The sequence below is a fragment of the Cavia porcellus genome, unplaced genomic scaffold (assembly GCF_034190915.1).
Source record: "Cavia porcellus strain 051 isolate PalLab524CR breed Dunkin Hartley unplaced genomic scaffold, mCavPor4.1 scaffold_12, whole genome shotgun sequence".
In the NCBI taxonomy this organism is placed as follows: Eukaryota; Metazoa; Chordata; class Mammalia; order Rodentia; family Caviidae; genus Cavia; species Cavia porcellus.
In genome coordinates, this window is record NW_026947495.1 from 15,424,404 (window position 1) to 15,450,400 (window position 25,997).

The 25,997-nt window shown below is 45.7% G+C and overlaps 1 protein-coding gene across 50 annotated transcripts in view; it reads left to right on the forward strand.

The window, feature by feature from the left end:
• Clasp1 (cytoplasmic linker associated protein 1) overlaps positions 1-25,699 on the forward strand; it is a 233,682-nt gene extending 207,983 nt beyond the window's left edge. For all 50 annotated transcript variants that reach the window (XM_063258869.1, XM_063258879.1, XM_063258886.1 and 47 more), the window contains 7 exons: positions 4,334-4,484; positions 5,012-5,255; positions 7,504-7,694; positions 9,601-9,729; positions 18,210-18,416; positions 19,718-19,834; positions 22,892-25,699. In XM_063258869.1, the coding sequence (XP_063114939.1) occupies positions 4,334-4,484; positions 5,012-5,255; positions 7,504-7,694; positions 9,601-9,729; positions 18,210-18,416; positions 19,718-19,834; positions 22,892-22,978 (1,126 nt within the window). In that variant the 3' untranslated portion in view covers positions 22,979-25,699. The remainder of the gene's footprint in view (positions 1-4,333; positions 4,485-5,011; positions 5,256-7,503; positions 7,695-9,600; positions 9,730-18,209; positions 18,417-19,717; positions 19,835-22,891) is intronic.
• Positions 25,700-25,997: the final 298 nt, after the last annotated feature.

Below are 25,997 nucleotides of genomic sequence, written 5' to 3' on the forward strand. Positions count from 1 at the left end.
GAGCCTTGATGCAAAGTGTGAGCCACTGCTTAATCTTGGCTGAATCTCATGAGCCCAGCTGCTGCTGTGTGACAGGAACAGTGACCGTCTCATCCCCTGACCAGACTCTTCACTGTCTGCTCTTTTGGGCCTTGGGCCCAGTACAATGCTAAGCATGCACAAGGAGCTCGGCCACTGTGAGGACACAGCAGATGACACTGGGAATGATCTCCTCAGCATGCTTCTCAGGTGCAGAGACATTCCACTAAGGGGCAGGCGACACTCGCACCATCCCAAATGCACATCCTGCTGTCAGCCCTGCTGTTGCTACATGTACTGCTACTTATGTACTGTCACAGGGCAGTAGTCTGAGCATACAGGTCAGACAGAAGTGTGACCAGGCAGGAGCACTGTTGCCCTTCAGACAGAGGCTCCATCTCCAGCAGCAGGGTGTGTGTCTCCTCACAAGCCCCCGCTGTCAGTGCTGCACCAGTCTTGCGGACACTGGTGACATAGCATGGTTAGCCTCCCAAGGTTAGATCCTGCAGGTCCTTGTGGGCTGCAGGTGGCTGTGTAGATTTCCAGGAGTGAGGGGGGCAGAGTCCTGTAATTACATGAGCAGAACTCAGGGCAGTCTCACTACCCTTTACTTTATAAGAGGATTTCGTGTTCTTTGTGATAGGGTAAGATCCAAAAAAGGAAGTCTTTTACTTTGAAAATGCTTCATAGCTAGCTATTGCACCTAAGATTTGCATTCCTGCTTTTGTATCCTAGGGAAGCTGAACACACTAAGCAAATAGACTGAATACTTTTTAACAGCTTTCTTTTAAAGAAGCTCTTACAGCACAAAAAGTTACTTCCAAAGTACACAGAGAACTGTGGTGAATGTTTCTAGATACTTAAAGTTAGGGCAAGCAGATAAGAATGCTGCTGTCTTTAATGTTAACAAAGCACGGCAGTTTTTTAGTGTGTCCTTTTTTATTTTTTTTACTTTGAGACAAGGTCTTACTAAGTCACTAAATTAGCAAGCGCAAACTTGGAATCCTCCTGCCTCAGTTTCTGGAGTGCTATGATTACAGGCGTGTACCACCATGCCCAGCACTACTTATTTTTTTAAGGTTAACCTTGCCTCAGGTTGCAGAACAATTTAATGACTATATGTCTCCCAACGTATGTATTGCCTTACCCAACTTGACTTGCACTGAACCTCGCCCCCTCCAGTCTTCCCTCCTGGTCATAACGCAGCTCCTTCTGAGGACATCATATTCCCAGAATCCTCATGCCCACAGCATATAGTGACATGTGTTGATCCAGCTCATTAATGAATACTACTTCATATATACTTGGAGCTCTGCTAAGCATTAGAGGGAGAGACTTGACTGGAAACTAGGAGGGAATCCATGTTCATTCCTGTTTTCTGCCAGAATACTTTATTTAATAACAGAACAGTTACCCTATTCCATACCCAGTGTCCTTTCACTGCAAAATGAAAAGAGAGCCTCAGAGTGCAGTTTTCCTCACCCCAACCTCTTTTTGGGCCCACCTACCATTGTGTCCTGTGCAGTGAAGACCCACAGCTGAATTCAGCTGCAGCACTGAGTGACCACTGACCAAAGGTCAGTGACTGCTGACTGATTGAGTAACTTTTCCTAATCTGAAGAACCCTAAGGAAGCCCTCTGGGGTCAAATCAGAGTGTTTACAGATGACCAGAACCTGGCCTTTACCCCAAAGGATTATGTCCCAAGATTATCCAGCGGAAACAAGACAGACTGTGGCATAGGAGGTGGGTGGAGGGTCACCTAATGAAGCCTCCTCCAGTCAGTGGCTGGGCCCCGCCTCCATCTCCCTGTGTGTTGCTCATCAGGACGCAGGATAGATTTTGTGGCCACTCCCTAGTGAGGACTCCATAGATACTGCTTTAAAAAAAAAGATAGACTAAGCCAGAATTTAGAAACAGCAAAAATAGTAACTGTCCATTTCCTATTAAGGAAGCAGTTATGTCTCTCACCTGGACTCATAATTTCAGCTGGAATTGGTTTATCCATTGAAACTGATACGGAGGAACATTCACAGGCAGAATCCTTTATTTTACTTTCAAAAGAGGCTATTGTAATGGTAAAGTTAATTGAACCAAAATGAAATAGTTTTAGAAAGTTCAAGTTGAGAATCACGAGATGAATTATCTGAAAGTCAACATTCTCTGAAGCGACACATGGAAAATAATATTGTGACATCCCTTAACTGAACGTTCTGCTAGACTGCCTCTCATCCACCCACCATTTCAGTTTTGTTTTGGTTTTTTTTTTTTTTTTCCTTTTTTTTTTTTTTTTTTTTTGCATGGTCTATGCTGTTATTTTTAGTTATTGTGATTCAAAGTATTTTGAGGCCTTTTTTTTTTGCATTTTATATCTTTTTTTCATTTGAATCATACCGCTCAATCTTGATATTGTAAAAGAGTATACTGCCAGATGTATAAATGCCTTTGTCCCAACATGGGCTGCTGTTGCTGTGTTCCTAGAGAAAGGGGGCAGGGAACACCTGTCCTCCCCAGCCATGTTTTCTGTGCATCCAGGGATGCTGCCTTAGAAATAGTCTTTTGACCTAACAGGGGTTGAAATCTTGAATGCTGTTCAAGTTTGTTACTCTGCCTCCTGTCCATGTGTGCATGGAATTTCAGCAGCAAATGTGCTCAAGATTCATATTTCTTTTTCTTCTGTGCAAGAGCCAGTCTTTGAATTGGCATATGTTTTTGGTAACTTTCCAAATGTAAATGGACTGTGTACTTTTCGTCCATTCATCAGAGAGGATGATTGTGTCTGGGCCAATTTTGAAATCTTAGGCAAAGAACTTCCATCTCTAAGAATGAGTTGAGGCATTTAGCAGCTGTAGAACTGAGCTAATCTTAGAAGACACTGGAACCATTGTCCCGTCCCCTCTACTCAGTAGATATCTGGCCACTTCAAAATAACATGAGAGCATCTGCTCATCTTTTTTTTTTTTTTTTTTAAGGTAAGGAAATGGGTTTAGTAAGTGTTTAAGTTGCAGGAAACGTGCCTGCACAGGCTTTGTTTGGTGCCCTTAGGAAGGTACCTGCCAGTGGATGCATAGTCCTTCAACTATTACTCCTATAAAGAGCAGTTTACTTTTCTTTAGACGTTCATGCTGTTAAATGTTTACTTGCACACAGCCAGTGATTCTTTAAGTGTCTCTAGCAATTCTCCATACAGTTCAGGACTTTGTGCAGGTTACATTAGGCTAACTTAGCTGATCATTTCTTGAATACTGTCTTGAAACAAATGACATTTAAACCAAGTTATACTTTTTGTCGTTAGTTGACTGCTGCATCACGCTTTGCTTCTTTTTTCTGGTATCCATCCCATGCTTTTCTCTACATTTATAGTGAGGGACAATGATGGTTTTTATTCTCAGGATTATTCTCTGTTTCAGTATGCTTTTTAGACATCTGAAGGGCACTGATTGACAGACCACATTACATTTGCCAGAAGGCTTTTAGCATAGTTGCTTTATTTTGTGTTTTATTTACTATCTCTTTTCCAGGAGGGACAAATATTTCTTCCCCTTAGAAGTGTTTTTAGGTGTCCATCCAGGAGTGTGGCCCTCTTCATAAGATCTGCTGGCTGGGGATGTGGCTCAGTAGTAGAGTTCTTGCTTTGCATGCATGAGACCCTGGGTCCAATCCCCAGCACCACAAAAATAATGATAAGAAGAAGATCTGCTTTTATAAAACTCCAAGTGGAAACATCTAGAAGAGTTCGGTGTTCATGACAAGCTTCCATATGAATAACGTGAGATGCCTAGGATGTAGGGTGGTTTCGGTTTCATACTTTCAAGTGGAGTCTCAGCTTTCTGGATTGGATCCTGGCACGCATAGCCTTGCCTTGTAAAGTTGTTTGCTTTGCTCCTCAGAAATGTGTTGCTGTTGCAAGTTTTATTCCTTAAGTGCTTTTTTTAGGTTTGTATATTTGAGACCAGTAACAACCATTTTTTCCATCTTCAGGATAAAAAAAAATAGTTTTCACTTCCATTACCTCATGTGTTCAGTCACCAGTTGTTACACATTTGAGTTTTTACGTCCTTGTGTTTATTGTTGTTTTCCACTAGTTTTTGAGTATTGTTATAAAATGCTTGGGGCAAGATTTGACCAGGAAGATGTATAATTACTCACTGGTGGTACTTTTTTTTTTTTTTTTAAGTCTCTTTTTCATTACAAATCACCTAAAAAAAAACCCACAAAAGTATAATTACGTCTCATTCTATACCAGTGACATATGCCAATATCCTGATTTTTATGCGTATACTTCAACTTAAGAAATAAATATTTTTGATCTTTAGCATGCTGGACTATGACACAGAGAATCTAAACTCTGAAGAAATCTATAGTTCTTTGCGTGGAGTTACAGAAGCCATTGAAAAGTTTCGTTTCCGAAGCCAGGAAGATCTGAACGAGCCAATTAAACGAGATGGCAAAAAGGACTTCGATATTGTAAGTATCCTCCGGCTAATAGAGAACTAGGGTAGGGATCAATTAAATGATAGTCACAAAGTCTTCTGAACACTGATCACAGTGGTGGTGGAGATTCATCAATACTTTTGTCCTATTATCAGAACAGTATTAGTTTTAGTGCCCTGAGGCTACTTTTAAAAATTTCAGTAGTCCTGAGCTTGTTTTCATTTATCATGGATGTGTTTTTGTTCCGTGATATAATAGAAATAGTGAGCCTGCACCAGACACCATTTGGACTCCCCAGGATCTCCAATCTGGTGGGAAAAGCAGGCACCTATGCACAGGATAGCTGTGAAGGTTAGGGGGTATGGTCAGGTTTCATACCCATGGGCCCTACATTGGAGCTTGAGGAGGATGAGCTGTGGACATGATAATGCCCTCTGAACAGCAGCCTTTCAGTCTGTTGAATGAAAATTTCTGGCCCTCTTTAATATTTCTGAGCATCAGAAGGGAAAAAAAGTATGTTGAAAGTCTCAGAAGGGAAATGACCCTGTCCTGTATTCCAGGTTTCCCGGGATGGAGGAGCTGCATCCCCAGCCACTGAGGGCCGGGGCAGCAATGAAATGGAAGGAGGCAGGACTGCCCTGGACAACAAGACCTCTCTCCTCAACACCCAGCCCCCACGCGCCTTCCCGGGGCCACGGGCACGTGACTATAACCCGTACCCCTACTCAGACACCATAAACACCTACGACAAGACAGCCCTGAAAGAGGCCATGTTTGATGATGATATGGAGCAACTTCGGGATGGTTCGTGTCTGTTTGGCTGTCCAACAGGGCCTTCAGCATGCTTTCCTCCAGGCAGACTGGCTTTGAACAAGCTAGTTAAACAAATTCTGGGTCTGCTCTGAGTAGCCATCTGTTCAGAAACTCCTTGTGGAGGCCCTGCTGGATGCTTAAGAATGGGAGGCCCACAGAAACAAGAGCCCAGACAGCTGCTATCCTCTGTAAACCTGCAGTCTGGTTATGGAAGCAAGAGGGAAGATCCCCAAGGACCTAGCCTGAGTGGGTGGGAGTTTGGCAGTGCAGGTCTAGGGTCCAGGGCATCCTAGCACAGTGTTCTGACCAGCTCTTCCTGGGCTGTGCCACACTTGACTATGATACCATAACTGGGAGGCTCTACCTGTGCCTGGTGCTGAGCTAAATGTCATGCATACATTAGGGTGTTGCTTCCATTTTACAGGTTAAGAAACTAAAGATCAGAAAGATTAAGGTACTTCTCCATAATATTCCATAGGTAGTACAGCATGGAACTAGTGTGAGCTTTCTTCTGATTCCTATGTAGTATCCAGGGCCCAGGAGTGCAGCCCAGTGGTAGAGCATATATTTAGCAAGCACCAGGCCCTGGATTCAAGCCCCAGCATCAAAAAAAAAAAAAAAAAAAAATACACTCTCAGTTCTTAAATAGCCAGTCAGGCAGTATATATTGATTTGATGTTATTTTTATCTGGAACTTAATTTTTTTTCCTACCTCCCTTGTGTGTGTTTATTTTACCTTCATAGTACTTTTTAAATTACATATCTTGCATTTTGAAGGCCGGTTTGTTTTTGAAGCTTGAATAAAGTTTGAAACTCAATTAGAACTCTATAAACAGTTAACACTCAGTGCCAGCTGTTCATCATGAAGGGTGTGGGGTATCAGGCCAGGAGGAAAATGAGGTATGGTCCCTAGTTCCATATTGCTCAAGGCCCACTGGGCAACAGGCTCATAATGATCACCCTTGTATGAGGGGAGGGTTGAGCAAAAGACAGACACCAGATTCAGCGTCACAGAAGAACAAAGAGACCTGATAGTCCAGTTGGCCACAGCAGAAGTGGTCTTGGGCTTATGAATGAAGTCTCATGGTTATGAGTGGCTCACAGCTGGTGGGTGGAGCTCAGTGCATGCCCTGGTATCTTCCTGGGGCAGGAGCTAAAGTTAGAGGGTATTTGTTACGATTCTTGCTTTCTGGGCAAAATGGACTTTTTTAATTGCTTGTAGAAATGGCACATTTTTGCCTATTACTGATCTTGATTAATTCAGGTCAAATAGAGATTCTTGTGTCAGTTATTATTTATCTACCAACTGGCATTGAAAGGGTGGAGAGAAACATAATGTGGCAAAATGACATGGTTCCTTAACAGTTCAGACTTCCTTGTGTGTTCATTCCCTAATCTCAAAAGCTAAAGAAATATGCAAATACCTGTTGACATAGATCCTAATGATTTGGGTTTTTTTCTCCATACTCATACGTGAAGTTAAATATGCACAGTTAAAGTCTCGTAAATGAATGTAGGAAGACAAACGATGTGCCCTTCTGCCACACAAACAGTCCAAGCTACAGTAACACTGCTGAGTGATGTTGGACCAATGCCACTATCTTCAAATGGACAGTGTCTGAATAGTCCAGGAACTTTTTATTTCAGGAAGCTAAGAGTGATACTGGGGATTGAAGCCAGGGCCATTTTTTTTTATTTTGAGGTAAAGTCTTGCTAAGTCGTCCAGCCTGGGCTTGAACTATATATCCTTCTGCCTCAGCCTCCCACATTGCTGGCTTCATGTGCCATCATATCCAGCTAGTCCAGACACCTTGGTTGATGTTTGTTCACTCTGCCTAGTCCCAAGCTCTGGGCAGTAGAGAAGGGAATGGGTACTCAAAGAAGCAATAGGAAGTGACCCGTGAACAAAAGAGTGTGCTGGGGTGGGTCTGATACCAATCAGAGTGGTCTCGATGGAGGACTTGACTCAGGGCTCCAACTGAGACACAATTTGGCAGGGGTGGACAGGAAGGAGCATGGAGAGGGAGCTGCATTTTCCCCATGTGTGGAATAGATGGGAAAAGAGGGCTATAGGCACAGAACACTGGCACTAGAGAGCTAGCATTGCCCTCTGTCCTCGCAGTTAATGTAGCAAGGTCTAGCGGAGCTGTGCTGAGGGAGGCCACCCACAAAGGGCCAGCGGGAGAGGTCACAGAGGGGCTGCCCACTGAGCTAATGTCTGTCCCTTCTGTGTCACCAGTGCCTATTGATCATTCTGACCTGGTGGCAGACCTACTGAAAGAGCTGTCAAACCACAACGAGCGGGTGGAGGAGCGGAAGGGTGCCCTGCTGGAGCTGCTCAAAATCACTCGAGAGGACAGCCTGGGCGTCTGGGAGGAGCACTTCAAGACCATCCTGCTACTGCTGCTGGAGACACTCGGGGACAAAGATGTAGGCATTGGCCTGGCACAGCCCCTTTCAGAGCCAGGTCATGGGGTCTTTCCTGCTCAGGGTTGGCTAAGCTTTTCTTCCTGGATTGTACTAGCTATTTACATTAAGGATTCATCCAGTTGTGCACAGGGATACACACCTGTAATTCCTACTCTTGAGGAAGCTCAAGGGGGGGGGGACCACAAATTAAAGGACAGCCTGGGCAACTTAGGGGAACTTTGTGTCAATATTAAAGAGAAAGAAGGGATGCTGTGGGGTTGTAGCTCAGTGGTAGAACCCTGGATTTGATCCCAGTACAGAAATGAAAAACAAAAATCCTGTTTAATTTTAGCATAGTTTCTGAGCACATTTTAGCAAGGCAATGTTTCTCTCAGTCTCAGGCCTCATCTTGGCTTACATATACAGTTTCTGTAGCTAGGTTTGCACTAATTAAGGGAAATATGTTTCTACATTTAGTTACTTAAACAGAATTGCTTAAAAAAACTGCCTCAGCATAGAACACAGCCTTTTAGGATATACTTCCTTGTGAGTTTCATATGTCTTGGAGAAAGAGAAGCTTATTCTTTAGAAGACTCCTCTTAAACATTGTGTTCCTTGAAATTCCATCTCATTTCACCCCTGTGTTGTTAGCAGGTCCAGTGTCTTAATCAGTCAAGTGGTGGTTCCACAACTATCATTCTTGTAATACTAGTTTCAAAATTAGAAAGTCCTCCTTCCTGCTGAGATAATTTGAATGTGACAGGGCATTGGTGACATGCCTGGTATGGTACCCCGTGTGACCTTTAGAGACAGAGTACTCTAAAAGAGAAGATTAATACAGTCAGAGCCTTGCCTTCCCTCCACGGGACTGGTGTCTTACGTGGAGACTGGAATAAACGCTGGGAACTGCCAGAATTAACTTTGGGAGTAGAAACCCATCTCTTTGCCGTGGCTTTGTGTGGGGTCACAGAGATGATACTGAGTGCACACTGTGAGGACCAAGAAAGGGAGACCTGGAGGGTTGCCAGGCAGCTGGAACCAGTGCAGGCCCAGGCCATGCTGGGGCACTGCGGCGGTGACTGACAGCAGGCGGCACAGGAAGGCAGGGTGGCAAATGCCATGGCAACTCGGGTTGTTTTACGATGGTTGGGATTAATGGCTTAGTTTGGGGATAAATAAAGAGAAGAATAGTAATAAAAGATCTATGTTAACTTAAAAGTGCTGACTGTGGAAGCAGTCCCACTTGGCTGGTGCTTTTAGGAGACAATGATGTCACGCAGAGGGCAGGTGAATCATGCGTTAGTGTGCACATTGTGCAGATGAGTGACAAAGAATCAGGATGTACTCACAGGCTCTGTTTGCTGTAAACTCTCTTCTCTTTTCTGGAGATTATGCGTCCGTTTGGGATGGCTTTTTTCCAGACATGTGACTTGGTGGTGTACAGCTTGAGGCCTGTCGCACCAGTGACCTCATCACTCCGGAGGCCAGGAACCTCAGCAGAGCTGCCGCTGTCCTCAGAGTTCACAGCCTTTTAGGCGCTGTCTGTGAATTGACAAGTTGCTTTGGGCTTGTAGTTTGGGACATTTTACAGAAAGGTAGTTTGGATACCCAGGCCTCGGGAAGTCTGGAAGCCCCAGGGAACTGATAATGAACTTAGGTGTGTTGTCTTCATTGGATCTCAAGTGCTGGGATCGTTCAAGAAGTCTTTGTTAGTCCCCCTAGCTGCTGAGTCTTGGGAGTATCACTGTCCAAGTGTCTGTCCTCTGGGAACTGACTGTCAATAGAGCCCATATCCAGTAAACCATGTGACTGGTGTAGTGGGGTCTTCAAGACACCAGGAAGTCCAGCCCAGGTGCTGGCTGGTGTGTGTGTGTGTGGTCATGTGTTATGTACGCTTCAGTGAGACTACCTTTCCTCTTGTATCTAGTATTCCATTCGAGCTCTGGCACTGAGAGTTCTACGTGAAATTCTGAGAAACCAGCCAGCAAGATTTAAAAACTACGCAGAACTGACGATCATGAAGACGCTGGAAGCCCACAAAGACTCCCACAAGGAGGTGAGCAAGGCCGTGGCCAGGATGCTGAACAGATGGGGCCAGGGATGCAGGTAGAGTTGGGGAACCAGACTGGGAGCTGGTCAGTGTACACTTCCCTGTAACTGCCACGTCATACAGAGTAAATTTCCAGTTGTTCGTGAACTGACTACGCAGCTGCACCTGAAGGTGCCAACAGGTATCCCTGTGGTTCCAAGGCTCTGAACCCAGCATTGCATGTGTGCTGTAGGCAGAAACACTCAGCAGGCACCCAGCCTGTATGTATTTATGTATTTGGACTGTAGAGTGATAGAGGCCTACAGAGAGTGGAGTGCTGCCCTAAGTACTTTAGTGGCAAGCATTATAGAAAGGAAACTTGAGATAACAAACAGTGGAGTCAACCCCTTTGAGATGTAGCTACTCGCTCGGTTCAGTCTCCTGACTCTGATGTGGCTTCTTCTGAGCATGCTCATGGGCTGAGGGACTTGCGGCTAAAATAGTTTTTATATCAACAAACAGAGTAAAGCCCTAAATGATATTTTTTCCTTTTGGTAGTTGTATGGCTGCTTGAGTAGATTTTTGACATCCTCAAATCTCTACCACACAAGTTAGTCAACACAGACAGTACCTCATCCTCTGCGTGGGCATCTCTCTACCTACTGGCCCTAGCACAGCATGCCACCCTGGCAGGCAGTGCCTGCTATGCATGCCTTCGGCTCACCTTGAGCATACCCTCACCATTTCCTCATGAAACTTCACTCTGTCACATTGCCAGAGCTACTTGGGCACCTGCATATTTAGGTTTTAGGTTTGTTTTCATTTTTCTTTTCCTTTAAAATACTTGAGTCTTTCTCACCTGTCTCTGTTCCTGGTCTGTTCCTGGTTTCTGATTCCTAGAGCAGTTAGATGCATAGAAGCTGTGTGGTAGCCATCTTACTGGCGTGTTAATGTTGCCCATAATTTCTCTCTGATCTCTTACAGTTCTTATCACCACATACATACTTATTACTCCGAACATATATTGTGAAGAATCCAGAACTGTTCAAGGCCGGTCCCTCTGTCAGTCACACAGGGACATAATCTGTTTTTCTGTCTGATTAAAGCTTCCCAAGTGTGTTTATCCCAAAATGAGCTCTTTGGGGACTGTCTTCTCAGAAGCAACTAGTGGCTCTCCAGTCCCTGTGAACTCAGGCTTCAACACAGACCAAGAGAGGGAGAAGCAGCAGGTTCGCAAAGGGCTACTGTCAGAGCCCGGCCTGTGTCCCAGCCCCACCCTGCCCAGCCAGCTGAGCCAGTGACCACGGTGTGCACTATAGTAGCTGTTGAGTGGCAGCCCTGAGGGCAGCTTCTAGAAAATGGAAATGTGTCATAATAGCTGCTAGACAACAGATAAAGCAGAGCTGATGACAAGATGGCTTGTTGTTCTCTCATGCTGTAGGCAAGAGTCTGCTTTCTCAGGTTCTTCCAAAAGAAGCAGTGCGTGCAGGACATTTTACTTAACACACTGAAAGTGTCTTAGGCACCAAATCTGTCCATCTTAAGCCAGTAGACAGAGTCCCTATTTGAATGAGCAAATCTCTCCCATTATCTAACTCGATTTTTATCAGTTTAGTAGTGCATTTTAGTGCTCTTAATGTGAGTGAAGTTGCTGTTGTTTATAGTAGTGTTAGTGGTCAGTAAACACCTTAAATGGCTGGGGTTTGTATAGTGATCTTTAAACCTGGAGCCCATTTTCTGTTTTTTAAGATAACTCTGTTAGTTTGAACTCTTCTCATTTTAGAACTTATAGTGTGTTGAGAACCATTCCTTCCATGATTAAAGAAAGAAGATTTAATAAAATAATTTATATTATAAGGCGGAGCTTTTGGGGCTGTATAGGGTATGAATGTCAAAGTAGAAAACCTGGATCCCAATCTGGCATCTGCTGCTCTCCACCTGTTTTCAGTGGCCATCATTTTTCTACAACCCCTGATAGGTAGAAAGACAGGATGGTGAGCTTCTCGGCAGGGAGAGTAGCAGGCAGGGGACTGCTCACACACTAGGCAGGTGTTCTTGTGCTGAGCTATACCCCAACCAGAAATCAGCTTTTAAACTGTCATCTGCCATACCAACTTTGCTATGTAAAACTTCTCAAGCATCCTTATCCATTTGAGAAGTACCCGTTTCTCAACAACAACAAAAAAAAAGGATATTCCAGTTACAAATCATGCAAGAATAGTTGTTGCTCCCAGTCATGTCTTCCATGATAGTAGTTCCCAGTACATGCTGTCATTGATTTGAAAGAGGAATCAACTCTTTTTCAGTAGTGGAAACTGAACCCAGGAACTTTGCACTGAGTTACATTTCCAACCCTTTTTATTAATTAATTAACTTTTTAAAATTTTGAGACAGGCTCTCATTAAATGGCTCGGTTGCCCAGGCTGGGCTCAAACTTGCAGTTCTTCTTGCCTTAGCCTCCCAGAGTGCTGGGTTTAGAGGCATGAGTCACCAAGTCCTGTCCAGCTCTATTTCTTGAAGATAGTCCATAAATGAGAATTTTCTATCACTAGGTTTAGCTTTTTCTGAACTCTGCCGTATCAATGAATATTTAGTTACATCTGCCCACTTAAATGAGGAAAGTATTAGCTCTGGGCATGACGTCATGTGCCTATAGTTCCCAGCTACTTGGAAAGCCAAAGTAGGGAGATTGTTTGAACCCAGGAATTTAAGATAAACCTGAGCAATATAACAAGACCCTGACCCTTAAAAAAATTAAAATAAAAAATTTTATGTCACTACAGTAAACCACTAGACCTTTTTTTTTTTTTTTTTTTTTTTTTGTCTTTTTCGTTTTTATCGGTACCGGGGATCGAACTCACGACCGCCTACTTGCAAGGCAGGTGCTTATGCCGCTGAGCTAAATCCCCAGCCCCACCACTAGACATTTCTTGCTGCATACAAAAGTATTTAAAATGTCAGAATCCTGCTTCAGGTGGTTGGGCTTCTTAGGGGAAGTTCGACTCTTGGATAAGTATAAAAGAATCATTATATCTCTAGGGATTTTATTTTCAAATTTAGGTTTAGTAAGATTTAGATTTAGATTTCCGGTTAGATTTTATACTAACTCCAAGGAAATAAAAATTACCAGAGACCAAAGTTACTTTAAAAGGAAAATAGAGCTGAAACTAGCTGTCTGGCTTTGCCCAGCAGCGGGGTACTTTGCGCAGTCTTGATGAGCACCGTGGCTAGAGACAGGTGGCAGTGTGCCAGGGAAGGCATGCTGTTGAGCTCATGTTCTGCTGCAAGTGCCAGTTAAATCCTGGACTGACATCGTCTTAGCCAGATTCCTGAGCTGGGTTCGGCCTTTGGCCACCTCTCAGGACAGCATCTGTGAGTGTCAGTGGGTCAGGAAAACATTGCACCAAAGGGCCCTGGAAGAATTACACCCCCTCAGACCTTGATTTTCCTTATTCATTAGCCTAGGGGGTAGACTATGAGCTTGTCTATATCTCATCCACCTGCAAGATAACAGAAGTTGCTATAGAGTAACAAACCTAAATCCTCATCAGTTCTAAATCTCCAGGTTTCCATGGACCCAGCTTCTGGGATTTCACCAGAAGCTCCATTTCCTCTGGAAGTTTTTGCTTGTTATTAAGTGGGGAAAACCAGAAACCCAGAGAGATTCATTGAATGATTCCAAGTGGCTGAGCCAGAAGTGCAACACTGGTCAGCGCTCTGCAACTGAACTGGGCAAGAGCTAATGGTGTGTCACTTAGGACATCACTGCACAATCGGTTTGTGGCTCAAAGTGAGGCTCCAGAAGTCTAGGGTTCCCTTGAACAGCAGGAGGAGTGCCCGCGGGACAGCGAGACCTGAGATCTGCGAGAAAGAGGGGAGGACAGCTTCCCTGGCTGGCAGCACAGGGAGGCAGATGGGAAGACACACTTGGTTTGAGTTCTGCAACCGTGTGTCCCTTGCTGGGAGCCAAACCCAGTATCTGGTTCCGATTGGTGTCACTGACTGCCATCGCTGCCATTTGGGCTGGGGGACAGTGTTGATGAAGTGAGCCTCCTGGGAGTCAGTGTGACTCATGTCACCACTAGCTCTTTTAGCTTCAGGAAGGGCCATTGTTCAACACAGAACTGTCAGGATTGGGATTCAGGAGGCACTGTTGCCAGCTCCCTGACTGTGTAGCTGAGGACAAGTCACTGGCACTCACGCGATGTCTGAAGTGCATGTGCTCTGGCTGCCTGGGAAGATACTGTATATCTGGCTGGCATGAAAGCTGAGTGAGCCTGGGGTGAGGGGGCACTGTTGCAAATTGAAGAGACTGTCCTGTTTACTGTCTTCTGTGGAAGACAGCAGCTGACTTTGAGCAGAATTCTGGTAAAGGGTTTTGTTTTGTTTTGTTTTACACAAAGCAAATATAATTGCATTACTCTAAATATGCCTGAGAGGCTGTTTAAATTCAATTAAATAAGCTCTAAAACTCCCAGTAAACATACACTTTGTATCTTTGAAGTACAGCTTGGTTCAAGCCTTTCCATTGTCCTCCTGAGGCTACAACACACTAAGGTTTTGGAGGCAGACACTGGCGTTAGCAGTGCAGAGGAGATGTTTGTGCTGCCCAGCTTCCTGTCTGGTACAGAGCACTGGGATGGCCTGGCCCCTTTTCCAGCCCTCTCTGTTTCCCCCACTGGCCTCAGTTCTCCCTGTGGCAGTGGGACAAGGGTCAGTCTTGTGACGTTTAAAGATGTATCCTGTGTTCCAGGCAAGGCTGGGCGACCATGTGGTTAGAGATGGTTTCATTCAGATGCCACCCATCTCCACAGCTTTGAAGGCTTTGTTTTACATGTGTGCATTTGCGGGGGAGAGGGGTTACCTATTGGGTAGAGGTAGAAGATAGAATTTTAGAATCCACAATAATTTTTAAATTTTCCATTCAGTTTTTTCCTTTGATTTTACTCATGAGAAAAATGAAACTCTGGAAAGTGGGAGATACTTCCCTGCAATCAGCTGGCTAGTTGATGACAGAACCATACAGCCTGGAGCTTTTTCTCTCACTTCCCTCTGACACTGAGCCCAGCTAAAGTGAGACTCAGGTCCAGGCCCATGTGGCTCTCCACCGTAAGACCCAGAGTGTGTATCAGTGCCAATCTGAGCACTGCTGTTTTCTCCTCATTGTCCTAGAGAATACCAAAAATCAGGGCCCTCGTATATTTGTCTTTCTAGCCATTTCCAGAAAATGATACCAACCTTCTCCTTGGCTTACCACAGGGCCAGAAGCTAAGCTCCAGATGTCCTTCTGCGTAGAGTTCTTTGATTCCTACCATTGTTGTTTTTTGGATGTTTGGGGGAGTTGTTTTTTTTTAACTCAGCCAGTTGTTCTGATGTGTCTGAGACAGCCAAAGCAAACATTATGAATTTAAACTGTGCAGTTTAAGTGTTGAGAACTTATGTGCTCTTAAAGAAACCTTATTTTCACGCAAATAATTCCTAAGTATTCTGAATGGCAATCCTATTTTCTTAAAAAACTACATGTAACAATTAGACATTATCTCACTAACTTTGAAAGGGAAAAATTCCTGTTTCTAACCAGCTGATAGCGAAATGAGCAGAATTAGGACAGAATTTGGTAGCTTTAGAGCAGATTTTATCTCAAAAGTCTCTTTGCTCCTGCTATTCGAATACAGTCCCCTCATTTCCCCCAGAAAACTCCGAACCACCTCTGGCCACCTTGCCTCCTTCTGTTGTCTATGTTTACTTTTGCTCCCTGTTTGCTTACATTTATAATCTTTGCCTCTTGTGTTACAAAGAGCACAGGGCAGAACCTAGAGTTCAACCTAGTACAGGCAGCTCGCCAAACCAGGGGCTTGGCATACGGAGAGAAGTTGAGAATGCTTACCAGCCTTGCCAAAACCAGGGCTTGTCTTGGGAAACTTGTTCTTACTTCAGTAAAAGAGTGGTGCTCTCACTCAACTGGGTGTGCAAGTCCCAACACCTTAATTTTAGACACACACACACACACACACACACACACACACACTCACTCAGAAATACTTGATGAAATGCTTTGTATAGGCCATCTCTAGGATACCTGAAGTTTCCTAAGAAGTTCTCCTTGGGTTTGGGGGTCAGCTCAGTGGATCTGAGACAGTCCCACCACAGGTAATACACTTGAACCTGAATGGCAGTAGACCACTGGAGATGGGAAGGAGAGGACAGAAGCACAAACTCAGCAGTGGATCATCTCGCCTCATTAGTCCTGTCGTGTCCCCAAGGGATACCAGGATGCCATTGGCTTGCTTCCTTCCTGGTGAAAGTGACACTGCTGATGCTCGTAGATACCATCTCTAAATTCCCTGTTCTCAAAACTCTAATAGGATCTTTATGTTCCTGTGCTTCAGAGTGCTGTCACTTAAATATACCAACCAAATCAATGTGTTTTCTGAACCTTCCGTTTTTTCACCCAAGTTTAAAAAGCTGAGAAGTCCTCAGCTCTCTGACCAATGCACTACAGTGCTTACACATAGTGATTTCTTATAACGAAAAGCCAGCACCTTCAGAGTGTTGTCTTATGGTTGGACCATGTTGGAAGAGAGAGCTGTCACCACTTGTACATGCCACTGTCTACAGAGTCATGGATAGCTCAGCCCCATGTGTACTCTCCCAAGGACACCGTGGACTTAGCCCAATCTTGGGGACCTGCATTGTCGAGGTGACTGCCCAGTGGAACTTACCTGTTGCCACCCCGCTTCAGTCAATTGCAGAGATTAACCTGAGCAAGTTCCTTCTGCAGAAGCCAGTGTGTCCCTAGAATGTCACACTGGGCCTTGTACAGTTGTTTCCCAGGGCCCACATGGGTCACTTGTAGATGTCTTGCCTTCCCCATTTCCACTGTTAGCTCCTTAGTTGAGAAATGTAAATGCAAGTCAGTGTGCTCTGTACTAGGGGTGACTTTCCACTACCCAGGAAGCATCACACTAGGAAGGAAAGAGACTGACAGACGTTGGGTATTGTAGATAAGTCCCCAGCCTGGGGGCTAGAGAGAGAGCTGAGGTGAGATCTTGCCTCTCTGAGAATTTGTCATCTAGTGGGAGACACCGACAATGCTTCATTGCGCACACAGGCTTCCTGGGGATTCTGTGACGGTGAGGCCTGAAGCTTGACACAGTGCGAATGGGTGAAAACATTAGGGAGGCAAGGCAAGGAGGGAGCCAGACCTCTGCAGACCAAGGGCCCATGCTTCAGGCTGGCATTTTAGAGACTGACAGAGGATAGAACCTAGGGCCATGTCTACGAGTTATTCTAGTACCCTGGATGCTAGCACAGGGGCCCTCTCAGGAGCCTTCCTGCTGCCTATGCACAGACAGCTTTGCCCTATTGTGGCCCAGAATAGAAGCAGCTTTCCAGCTGGTCCCCATGCTAGTTTCATGCTCCATCTTTGCTTGCATCACAGGGCTGGGATGACTGAAGCTTCAGGTTGGCTTCAGCATTGCCTCTTATCTCAGTACTGTGTAAATGTGAAGCTAAGTTATTCCATGTAGCAGAACACAGTACAATACAGAAGCTGGGTTGACTGCCTGCCCAGCGCCAGCCTGGCCCTGGGAGAATGGGTTAGATTTTCATTGTGCTTCATAAAATACAGACCAGTGGATAGCCTACTATCTTTACTTACATATAGAGTATGTGTTCCTGTGCTGTTGTTAGCAGGAAGTAGCTTTCGCCGAGCCTCAGTGTCTGTCTCTGTAAGACGCCCCATTTTACAGAGGAGGAAATAGGGCTCTGAGATACTCATCCACCTCCCTAAGCTCAAACATCTAGCACACTTCTGCCCGCTCTCCTTTCCTCGCTGAGTTTTGTGTTTGGCTGCCTTCATTATGGCAAGAGGGTCTTGTCTGGCTCTCTGAAGGACTTTTGGCTGTGAGGCAGTCATTTTGTGCACGGTAAGAAGTCATTGTGGCACAAATTCCTAGAAAAACTTTCCATAGGAAGACACTTTCGGAAGCTTTTCCCAGCTGCTTTGCAGTGTGGCCCTGAAGGAATCAAGAGGAGTAGAAGACATTCCGACTCCCCCAGGCTTCTCTCCAGTGCTTCCAGGGTGGGCTTCCCACAATCCCTTGGGAGCATTCATGTTTTCAGGTGCCAGTCTTATGGGGCAGATAGTTCCCAGTGTTAGCGTGAAGACTCATTCCAAGGACTTCCTAACATGGCTCACTGGACCCTACCTCCTGTCAGGGTCCCTCTGAGCCTGCAGGTATAGGGTGCACTGAGAAGCTGCATTGCTGACAAGGTCCCAGGTGGCTGTTTCCAGGACAGGCCTTGGAGGTCCATGCAGCCAGCCTGTTGCCACATACCCCAGGCCCACTGTGTCCTCCAAAGTGCCCCCAGACCACTTGGCTTGCGTTTCCTCTAGGCTGGCCAGAGGAGGTGATGGCTGCCAGCTGAGGTGATGGCTGCCAGCTGACATGAGAATGAGGCAGCAGAGTTTGGTCTTGCTCACTCTGGGGAACTGGGTCTTTCAGGTGGTTAGAGCTGCTGAGGAGGCCGCATCCACACTAGCCAGTTCTATCCACCCAGAGCAGTGCATCAAAGTGCTCTGCCCCATCATCCAGACAGCAGACTACCCCATCAACCTCGCCGCCATCAAGATGCAGACCAAAGTTGTGGAGAGGATTGCCAAGGACTCCTTGCTGCAGCTCCTCGCCGATATCATCCCTGGCTTGTTGCAGGTAGGTGTCCTTCCCCAAGAGCTGTTCCCCTTCAGGTCCTGTGGGGCTCTGCTGTCCTCTTCTGGTACAAGAGTGTGGGGAATCCGCAGGCAATGATCCACTCTCAGAACCTGCCTTTTCTCCCCTACCCATTCCTGCTGGCATCCCAGAACTAGGGCTGAGTGGAATTTCTGTTTACTGTTAACATGTTTTGGTTATTTCTTTTTGTCCATTCCTTCAACAAACATTATTGCATATTTCTCGTGGCCATAGCCCTGGGCATCATGGTCTATTCCTTGGTGAAAGGCTCTCCCAAAACTCTTCTGCACATGAGGCATGAGCTAACAGATTCTGACAGACCAGGGCTGTGTTCCACCATGTGGCATCACTATGAGGGCTTTCCAGCCTGCCGTGGGTCTTATTGCAGCCACATGGCAGCTACTGATGACAGTTCCGTGTATTGGCTGCATCTTGTAGAGAGGTGGCTTCCAGGTTGGGAACAGAAGGTAAGGAACAGAAAAAGGTTTTTTTGGTTTGGTTTGGTTTTCTAAGAGAGGATCTTACTCAGACTGGCCTTGAATTTGCCATCTTCTTGCCTTAGCCTCCTGAATGCTAGGATTATAGGTATGCACCCCCATGTCTGGCAAGAGAGGTGTTGCACTGGGGAAAGGTCAAGCAATCTGCCTCCCACTTTTAAAAAAAGTGCCGCTGTTTGCTGAGCACTTGGCTGGGACTCACAACTGACTAGACAGAGAAAGAGGCATAAAGGTAGGAAAGTCACAGGGCTGTTAGGAGCATGGCAAGTGGCCCCATTTGGGTGTGAGGTGGAGATGAGGCTGACAGGTAGATTGAGGCTCAATTGCAGAGAATTTGGAGGATTCCAGCACTCACCACAAGAGTGAGTGTTAGAATTCTCATTTCTTTAAAGGTTTCACATGTGAAATTTGCTTTACCAACATGTAAAATGTAAAACAAGCAACATGCACCCCCCCACCCAATTTCCCTTTCTCATTCTGTCTTTCTCAGGATGTCTTTGGGTAGCATCAGGTCACATAGCAATGCCATGTAAAGGCTGGTCTGCCTGGCAGTAAGTAGCCTGCCACCTGCCTCTGCACCCCGGGAAGCAGGCCAAACTTGACACTAGTCAGTGTTGACCTTTTGGGATGAAAGTTCTCTGAGTTCTGTTGCAGGTCTAACATACATCCTGGTTTTTACTGACAAGCCCAAGGTTGAACTGGGAGGGCATCTGTGGAAGTGTTGCTGAAACACTTAAGGCAAGACTTTGATCTGATTTCCTTTTGTGCTCCCCTCTGGCTCTCTAGGGTTATGACAACACTGAAAGCAGTGTGCGTAAGGCCAGCGTGTTTTGCTTAGTGGCAATTTATTCCGTAATCGGAGAAGATCTGAAACCTCACCTTGCACAGCTCACGGGGAGCAAGGTACGTATAGAGTTACGGCCTGATGCCCACACCCAGCCCTGCCAGCTGGTGGTGAACCTACTTGGTAGCAGCCCTGGCTCCAGGCAGGCTGCTTTCTCATCAGGTGTGTTTCAGCCAGGCTTTATTTCTGAAAAGGCATTTTTCTACAATAAAAATGACTAGCTAGGTAGTAAAGTCATTTTAGTTTAGTGACTCTTAACATCATAATCTACTTTAACTCCTATTTTTTAAAAGAAAACTTGGCTTCTAGTTCACTCACAAAAGAAAGTCAATGTTGTTTAAAAACGATCTTGTTTTCTTGCAAAAATCCTAAGGAAATTTACCTAAGTGCTTAACAAATTGCTGAATCAAAGCTGTGTCCCTTGTAGGCATCAGCAGTAGTGACAGTGACTCACAACCCCAAGTGCTGTAGTATGAGCCTGGCATATGTTGTGTTCCTGACACTCCTGTGGAATAAGGGTGGTCACCTCCATTAGCCTGCCCAGGGACACAACAGAGGTCAGACTCCAGGACCCTCTCATGTTCCTTTGTGTTCTAGAATCAAAAGAAGAAAATGGACCAAAAGGGCTATCGGCTTTTTGAAGACAGGTGTGGATAGAGTACTCTTTGATCTAAAAATTTCTATGAAAGACAACTCAGATCTAGTGTGTGTGTCAAACCCAGTGGGGAGCAGATAGAAACCCCGATGCTGTGTGGAGAAGCCTTGACTCCATAGAGGAAGCTGGCCAGGCTGGTGCACCTGGGCTGGAAGAGAGGAACCCACTCTGGGGCCATCTGTGAGGAAGTCCCATGTGTCTGCTGAGTTTAAAGATCACCTGCAGAGACGTGGATACAACTTGCTATGTGGAACTAGGCCAGTGAGAAGCAAGGAGACAGAAACCTCTGGCCCTGCTTCTTGGGAGAGAAGGAACCAGACAGTGACCGGGTCTGATTGTGTCTTTGCAAAGGGAGCCACTCCTGTGACACACTTAGGAGCATAACAGCTGGGGAGGCCCAGGCAGGAAGGGTGGAAGAAGCCGTGAGGCAGGTGTGGATAAGTGACTTGGAAGTTGGTCTGTCTTTTTCTTCTGGTCCAGCATGTTAAAGATTTTGAGTCAGTTTTGTTGAGCATATCAAGAACCCATTTTTTGTTTCTTTTTTTTTTTTCTATTTTTGTTTTCCTTTATGTCTGCTCTACCTGTATTATTTTCTAAATATATAGCTTTAGTTAGTTGTTCGTTTCTATTTCCCTATGTGTAAAGTTAGGTTGTTGATGTAGGATTTTGTCTTTTTTATTCATGTAGACATTTATAGCTGTCAATTCCCTTGTCCAAAAGTTTTTAAATGCTGTACTTTCGTTGTCATTTGTCTCAAGATATGGTCTAACTTTGTGGTTTCTTCTGGATGCATTGGCTTTTATTTAAAAGTGTGTTACTTAATCTCTACCAATTGGTAAAGTCTGCAGTGTTTGTTATTATCAGTTTCTGACTTTATTGTGCTGTGGTTGAAGGAGACACGTCATAGGATGCCTCCCTTTTTAATTGGCTTGGCCTGGCTTTGCGGCCTGTGGTGGAGAAAGTCACATAGGTGCAGGAGACGGATGCATTCGCTGTTGCAAGTGGTGTGTTGTGGACGAGTCTGAGGGCCAAGTTCCAATGTCACTGAGCTCCACATTCCCTCCCCTGCCTGATGTCCACTGCTCCTGTTGAGAGTGGGTCGTCCAAGGCTGCAGCTGTTTCTGTGAAGCTATTGGGCCCTTGGCTTCTGTTGAATTCTAATTTACATAGACGATCTCTTATTAGACATATAAATACATAGAATTGTTAAGTTCTTGCGGTATGACCCCCTTTATTAATATATGTTATCTTTCTTTGTCTCTCGTAGTCTTTCTTGAGTTAAAGTATTTGTCCTGATCCTTGCTCTGTTAGTTTGCATATAGACTGAGTATTCGGAATGATGGACATACGCCACCATGCCTAGTTGTAATTATATTCTTGGTCGGAGAGAGAAATTAGTATTGACTAGAGAGATAAATTAGTGGTTGAAAGTAAGGACAATAAAGAATGTTTAACAACTGATTTACACACAGCCTTTTGTAGAAATGTAACTGTCTTGTCTTCTAGACCATTTTTTCCTTCATTGATTCAGCGAATATGTGTTAGGAACCTGTCCATACCACACTGTGCTGGGTGTGCAGGAAGAACAAAAGTCTTGTTCTGTCATGAATTAGTAGGAAGTGCAGCTAGGGAACAGGCTTGGCACACGAGGAAACATACCCAGCAGCCAAGCCCCTCAGGGCGGGCTTCCTGGCTGCTGGGTTCGCGGGATGAGCCAGTGGTTTGTGTTCTGTGGGGAGCTGTTGGGCTGGAGTTAGAAGGGTACACTTTAGCAATGGCCTCAACACTCTTGATACTTGCAGGTAGTGAAGCTAGGGCTCAGAGAGTGATTTACCAGAAGTCAAACAACTAGTTAATGATGGAATTGGATCTCGAACTGTGTGGATTGCTGAGCCCTGGGTGTAAAGTCCTTGTGTGAATGATGGCTCTTGTCATCATAGCACTGCCTACTCTGGTCCATGTTTACAGTGCCAGCAGGCAAGGAAAGGTAGCGCTGGGGCAAGGGCTGTAGTTCGGTGAAAGGGTTGCTTCTATCTGGATTCTCATCAGGAGGGGCTTTGCAAGGAGGTCTCAGGAATTGCAGCATCAGCATTTTCGGGAGGCAGAAGGGTTTTGGGAGAAGGAGGGGCATCAGCACAGTCCAGGGCTCAGCAGTCTTAGCCCAGCACCTCGTGCCCCCTTGCCTCTTGCCCAGCTCCCGTTGAGCCCTTGGGCTGCTGCTTGGGTACTTTCTCCAGCAGTCCTGAGCCTGTTACCATACCACAGTATGGTGTTGGCACACTTACTGTTCTTTTGTAACAACCAACTGTTTTTCTCTGTCTTCTAGACCCTGACTATCTCCACTTGTGGCCCTCATGTGTGTGGAATGAGGGGAATGAGGGGAAAGGCAGTTTTCTGTCACAGTTTCCCTGTCTTCTGTGGTTGCTTTCCTCCTGCTGACTCTTTTGTGTCTTCCCTGCAGATGAAGCTGCTAAACTTGTACATCAAGCGGGCCCAGACCACCAACAGCAACAGCAGCTCCTCCTCCGACGTGTCCACACACAGCTAGTGGCAACACCTATTTCTGCAGATCACTTGCGATCAGTGGTGCCCTGGAGACACCCCCCCCCCCATCGGCTGCCCTATCAGTACAAGGAGGCCCACACATATTTATTACAATCAGTATTTTGGTCCCTTCCAGCTTTTATGTAGAACCTTACTGGTATTGAATGTAATGGAAGCAAGGCCTGTATTGCAGTCTTCATAGAAACAAAAGGAATGAGAAACAAACAGAGCCATATTATATGTCTCATACCACCTCTGACATCACAAACCATGTGGGGGTGGGGGCGAGTTCCCCAAACCCATAGCTCTTTAGCAGTAGATGGTAGCGCTTTGTTTCAGTTAATAACAGATTTTGTGTCCCTCATTCTTAGCTTACAATTCTTAGGAGTATGGCCCGTGTGGGGCAAAGCCCACACCATTTCCAAGCCAACACTGAGAAAGGTCATGTGTCCTTAGGTTGTGTTTTGAGACCTAATAAGCATGGAGCTTGAATCCTGGCAAGAAGAGGAGGGCCTGAAGCTAGCCCACCACGCTGCCTGCCTTTTAGACACAACCCCAGCCCTGGCTCTTGGCACAGCAGGACTACCTCAGTCTCCCAGCTCCTTGGAGCAGCTGCACAGCCAGCTCCCCACCCCAAAAGTCAGATGAACTCACCGCAAGTTAGGAATACCTAGAAAAGCCTTTTGTGGAGCACAGAGGGATGTTTCCTGTCTGCTTCCCTGCTGAGATCTTAGGGAGGCACTGTCATGATGGGATTGTCCCAAGATTCTAGGTTGGTGGTTCAAAACCTCACCACCTTATCTCATCCCTTGAGCTTTGCCTGGGCTGTTCATTTCTTAAATGCGCTCAATTAATCTGGCAAATAGCAGTTTTACCATTGCACTTTTGGCTTCCCCATTTTCGTTTGGGATTAAGAGCAAAGAAAGCAAAATCTATCTTTGGTGGTAAAAATTGAACCCATAGCCTCCTGAATGCTAGGCCAGTTCTTTACTACTGAGCTGCACCCCAGCCCTGGAATCATTATTTTTAATTCTGTACACTTAAAAAAGTGATCATGACAAGTGGCACATTGCAGAGCACAGGACTTGCAGTGCACTTTTGAGAGTCTATTGCCTTCCTTGGGAAGCCACTGGGCCCCTTGTATGTGTCAACCTCTTGTGGGGCTGATTGCTCCAAAGAAAGTCACTGTAGACCTGGAGTCTAGTTACATTGTTTTGAGTAAAATTTTCCTACACCAAATAGCAATTGTCAATGCAATCATGGAGACTTCTGTTGCTATTCTATTTCAGATCCTGTAATTGTACCAATCCTTCCATAAGGAAAAAGCTTCTTAGGATCTGGGGCACTGCTCAGGTCATTCTCAGCCTGATTGTGCCACCCCCTCTGACCTTTCAGATTACGTGGGGACTTGTGAAAGGCAGATACTATTATTTGGAAATAAGCAATAAAAATGAAGGCCTCTCTACATTCAGGAGTGGAGTGGATTATGTTACATGTATAAAATGCTCCATGACTGCTGTTTGGGGAAATTGAGTGCATTTTAAGTGGCTGAAAATTATTATGGACTCACTTAGGCTCAAAACATAGCAGAACCCGGCCTTGCTTTCAGTGATAAATACTGCTTGTTTGTTTTTGTTTGTTTATGTATTAATGAGATTTCCTCTTCACACAAGAGTCCTAGAGTCTTAGGATCTCCTCTGTGGTAGAAACATGTCTCCCAGGCAGCATAGTTATGAATTCTCTTAAGCTTGATGCAGTTAGAAGGACCTTTCTCTGGGACTGTGGCTCCCAGAGGTCACCACGGGTCCCCAGTACCGCTGGAAGGCTCTCAATCATCCTGATGTCCTCTCAGTACTCACAAAGGGCTAGCTGTGATGTCACTCACCTTCCTCAACCTCCTGATAGAGATGCAATCCCATCACAGGTCTCTTGCTCTCAATCTGCAAACTGCTGCTGGCCATACCGAGTAGACTTGCATGCCGCCACCACCTCACTGCAGGGTGGCTGCACGCTCCACCCTCGGGACAACAGCTGCTGCTGCCTTGTGGTCCAGGAGATGCCGAGAGCAGAGCACCAGGACTGCATTTGTCTCCCCTTCCACCTGACTTTCTAGAGCCTCAACGTCCCTGCCCCATGGTGAGGGCCCGGCTGCTCCAACTTCCTGCCTCCCTGAGCTGCCGCCGTCCCAGGAGCTGTCCTCACATGCGCTGGCTCCATGTACCGCGCGTGCCGCACAGCCACAGCCACAGCCTGCCTTCTCCATGCTCACCTCACCACGCCCGCGCAGGTAATGCGACAGTATCGTCTCATACACTTTTTCTTTCCCTCCTGCCCTTTACATCATACATCATACCACACTTCGAAGGATGGCATGCAAGAACTCTGTAGAACCCACCAGGACTGCTAACAACATTTGGAAATGAAAAAAGAAATGCTCTGAAAAATATCAGCCACCAAAATAGTTTTGTTGGCACTGTGTTCACAGGCATGGTCCCCACCCCACCCAGGTTGGGTGGTTTTTTGTTTTGTTTTTTGGGGTTTTTTTGGGCTTTTTTCATGTTACATCCATATCTGTATTTATCTTGTTTCACTTTCAAGTGTATCATGGCAATGTACAGATTTTTTTGTTAATAATGTGCTAGGATTTGCTAAAAAAGAAAACAAAACAAAAAAAAACCCCTTTTGAGTTCGCCCTAGAATAAATGAAACAATTCAGTTTCCTGCACTGATGCTGTCTGTATTTCACTGTGCCCTGTGGCTAGCTCGTCTGTTCTCTACGTGACAGGGAGGGGCCGGGTCTGCTGTAGTGTATGGGGAGTCCCAGCCACACTCCCAGGGGCTGTACACACAGGGCCTCATTCATGCAGCCCCTTTCCTCTCACAGTGGAAGTGAATATTCAGAAGCTGAAGGCTTTCCCTTGGTGCAGTCATAGGCTTCTCAGACTACGCCAAGGGCCTTTAAGAGCAGGTAGGCTGGGATCTCCCTTCCCCTTCTATGCTCTCTGTGGACCCATGGCAGGATG